This window comes from Parus major, chromosome 3, assembly GCF_001522545.3.
Source record: "Parus major isolate Abel chromosome 3, Parus_major1.1, whole genome shotgun sequence".
Classification (NCBI taxonomy): Eukaryota; Metazoa; Chordata; class Aves; order Passeriformes; family Paridae; genus Parus; species Parus major.
Window position 1 is genome coordinate 109,345,078 of NC_031770.1, and position 3,257 is coordinate 109,348,334.

General features: G+C 41.4%; 1 protein-coding gene across 1 annotated transcript in view; it reads right to left on the bottom strand.

The window, feature by feature from the left end:
• Window positions 1–3,257, bottom strand: part of PKHD1 (PKHD1 ciliary IPT domain containing fibrocystin/polyductin) — a 245,082-nt gene that overhangs the window by 9,695 nt on the left and 232,130 nt on the right. Inside the window, exon 64 of the mRNA XM_033512946.1 lies at window positions 965–1,072. Coding sequence (XP_033368837.1) covers window positions 965–1,072 — 108 coding nt within the window. The remainder of the gene's footprint in view (window positions 1–964; window positions 1,073–3,257) is intronic.

A 3,257-nucleotide genomic window follows, 5' to 3' on the forward strand; every position in this document is an offset into this window, starting at 1 on the left:
GATGGATGATGAATGGATGGAGATGGATGGATGGAGATGGATGATGGATGGATGGATGGATGGATGGATGCAATACCATAATAGAGACTTTACACATGGTCTTACAACATCTATATCTGAATGTATCATTGGACTGTGTGCCAGACCTGCTCCTTCTGCTCCACATACTTGCCTCAGCAGTGATCCTGAGATAGGAAACCAACAATTTGAGCCCTCTATACCTTCAGAAACAGATTCAGGGATAATTTCAGGCCCCCAAACAGTCGCAGAGGCGCTTCCCTGTGCAGACATCTCGAGGATTTTCCAAAGGAAAGTTCACAGGGTACCTTGCCCCCAGTGCACCCCCTCACCTGGCATTACCAAGAAGGCATAAACACACCTGCCTCCTCTTTACTGAGCTGCTCAGGGGCCTCTGAAGGTGCCAACATCATCTCCATAAGCTCTCAGGAGAGCCCTGGCAGAGCTCAGTCCTGGAGTCATGCTCTGAACATGCAGAACCACCTATAAAGGTGAGCAGGTGCAGGAAAACAGTTGGGAAAAGGCACTATGAAAATAGCCAGGAGCACAGATGGAAAATTTCTGAACAGGGAAAAATAAGAGGGAATGAGAGGTTGCAATTTATAGGAAAAAGTTTGCTCTGGCAACTTAACTGATTTCAAATATCTAATATCTAATTTCAAATATCTAATTTCTTGGAATCCAGGGAGAAAAAGGCACCTTTTTCTGACTTCTCTTTACTTATTCATTAGATTTGCAAGATCTTGCATGAGTAGCACAGGAATCACCCAGCTCTCCTGCTGCCTGGGGAATGCCAACTTGGATGTGGAACAGGACTCAGGTTATTTAGAGGTTTGGCATCACTCCACCCATTCAAACAAAGTTTAACTCATTTTTTATAAATTCAGGCCACCTGTAGGGCTTTGATTTTAACAAATAAAAAAAATACACAGAATATAGGGTTTACCTGGAGGTGATGTGACAGTGAACACAAGTCTCCAGTTTGTTCCTGAGCTGGAGACAGCCAGATTGGAAAAGCTTGCACATCCCTCTATGACCTGCACTTGGGTGAGCCCTGGAAAAAATCATATTGCAATTAGCAGCAAACACGTAAGTGCCACTTAAGGACCTCAGGGAGTCCTCATGACTTTAAGGGACTTCAGAAAGCCTAAATTCATTATCCATCTTCATCCTAAACATTGTGTCTAGCTCCAGAAAATTTCACACTGAGGGACTCAGAAAACAAATTCCTGAGGAATTAGAAGGCTTCAGCTTCTAAATATTTATACTTTGAGCTCATTGTGAAATGGCATTTTCTGTGTGTTATGGGGGTGTGAATGCAGCTGTTAGAGGGATCAACAAGGGTAACAGGAGCTATAGAGACACACTAGAAAGTTCCAAATGTCCATTTTTAAATTTAACTCATGTCTTGTGTGACTAAGTACTTCACCAAGGTTGGGAGAGTGATAGTGAGACTGTCCTAAGGGGATGGTCTCGAGGAGTCAAACACTGTAACTAAGGGACAAGCTGAATCTTCAATTCTTTCCTGATTTGTAGGTGCTTCACCTTATCTTTGGGGCATATTCCCTCCTGTCTTATTGTTAAATCTCTTGGAATTTTTCTCCAGCTCTGTGAGATGCTTTGAAAGGTATTTGGCCAAGGAAAGTGTCTGTGGTGACTGGCCTGAGACACTACAGGAGATACTGTCAGCTGGAAACCTGGCAGGGAAAATCTCCATGGGGAGTGTTAAAATGAAAACCAGGAAACAGAATTTCTCCATCATGTTACCTCTTGTTGTGATCTATCAGGGAATGAATTCTGGCCCAACATTTGCCCTTGCCATGATTGTTATTTCTGTAGGCTCTTTTTAAAAGTTATAATTTACTTTGCAACTGGATCCCCATTTTATTGTGTGTATCTTTGAGCACCAGCCAAGGCCAGGTCTGGTCTGCATTCAGCCTCTTGGGGTGAAAGGGGTGAAATCCTAAAGCCTGACAAATTTCCAAATGTTGGTTCAGGTGGGGGTGAGATGCCAGAACTTCCTCAGGATGCTGGACTTGCTCCAGTGATCACAAACACAGACTTTTGCCTGCTGAAAGACAACATGTCATAACTGTTTGCTTTATGAAGCAGGTGGTTTGATATTTTATTGCAGTTAAGCAGCACAGGTGAAGGTACATAAAGCTGAATGTGGGCAGGACATTTCTACTCTGCCATTCTCATGTTCGGGGCACTGACCAATGTGGTGAAATAGCAAACTCTGAACTTTGGCCAGGAACTGCCCAAGACAAGGTCTTATACAAATCCCTGACACATATTAATTACTTAGCAACATAAATTACAAGGTTTCTCCTCTCTGTGACTCTGGTACTATTTAATTTGTTTATACTTAATTAGTTTTGACTACATACATATTTTTTTTTTCTGTTTCTATACAGTATCTAGCAAACCAAATCACCAATTTCATTATGAGTCTCCAGGATCAGCTGTGATATATAAATAATCAGTGATTCAAGCTGTGAATAGATTTGATGGAGATGTGAAAATGTAGATTTCTTTTATTGCTTCATCCTGATCCTGCTTCATCCATCTACCACTCATATGATCCTCCTTATGACAGTGTCTGCACAGACTACCAAGATTTTCTTGGCTCTCATACTCACTGTAATATGGATTTTAACAGAGGGCCTTGTCAGCTGTGTTCAAATACTTTATAATTGCCATTTCTAGTGTGTGATGAAGCCTGGAGTACTGTACTGTACTTCTCAACAGAGACTAGCTCAGCTTTCAGGCACATATGCTTCAAAGCTCAGAATATTACAGATATATATGGGAGTCTTCCCAAAGATCTCTCAGGCAAGCTGGTATTTAACGTAGAAGCACAGCTAATTTGGAGCTAAACTGCCTTCCACGAGGCACTTTGGCTGCTGTCAGATGAGGCAGCCTCAGTGTGCTAGACGGGACCCATTTCCATTAAATGCTGCTTTCATGTGCTTCAAAAGACGAGTGCAATAAGGATGTTTGTCAAAGCAAAAACTGCAGCAAACTATTACATGCAGAACATCTGTACTGTGCTGCTCTTCCTTTGCTGGAGTTTATTGACTATTAATTTGATGCATGTATCTTTTAAAGAATGTGAGGTGTCTTTCTCTTCAGTGACTTTTCTCTTTCTTTCTTTCTTTCTTTCTTTCTTTCTTTCTTTCTTTCTTTCTTTCTTTCTTTTTCTTTCTTTCTTTCTTTCTTTCTTTCTTTCTTTCTTT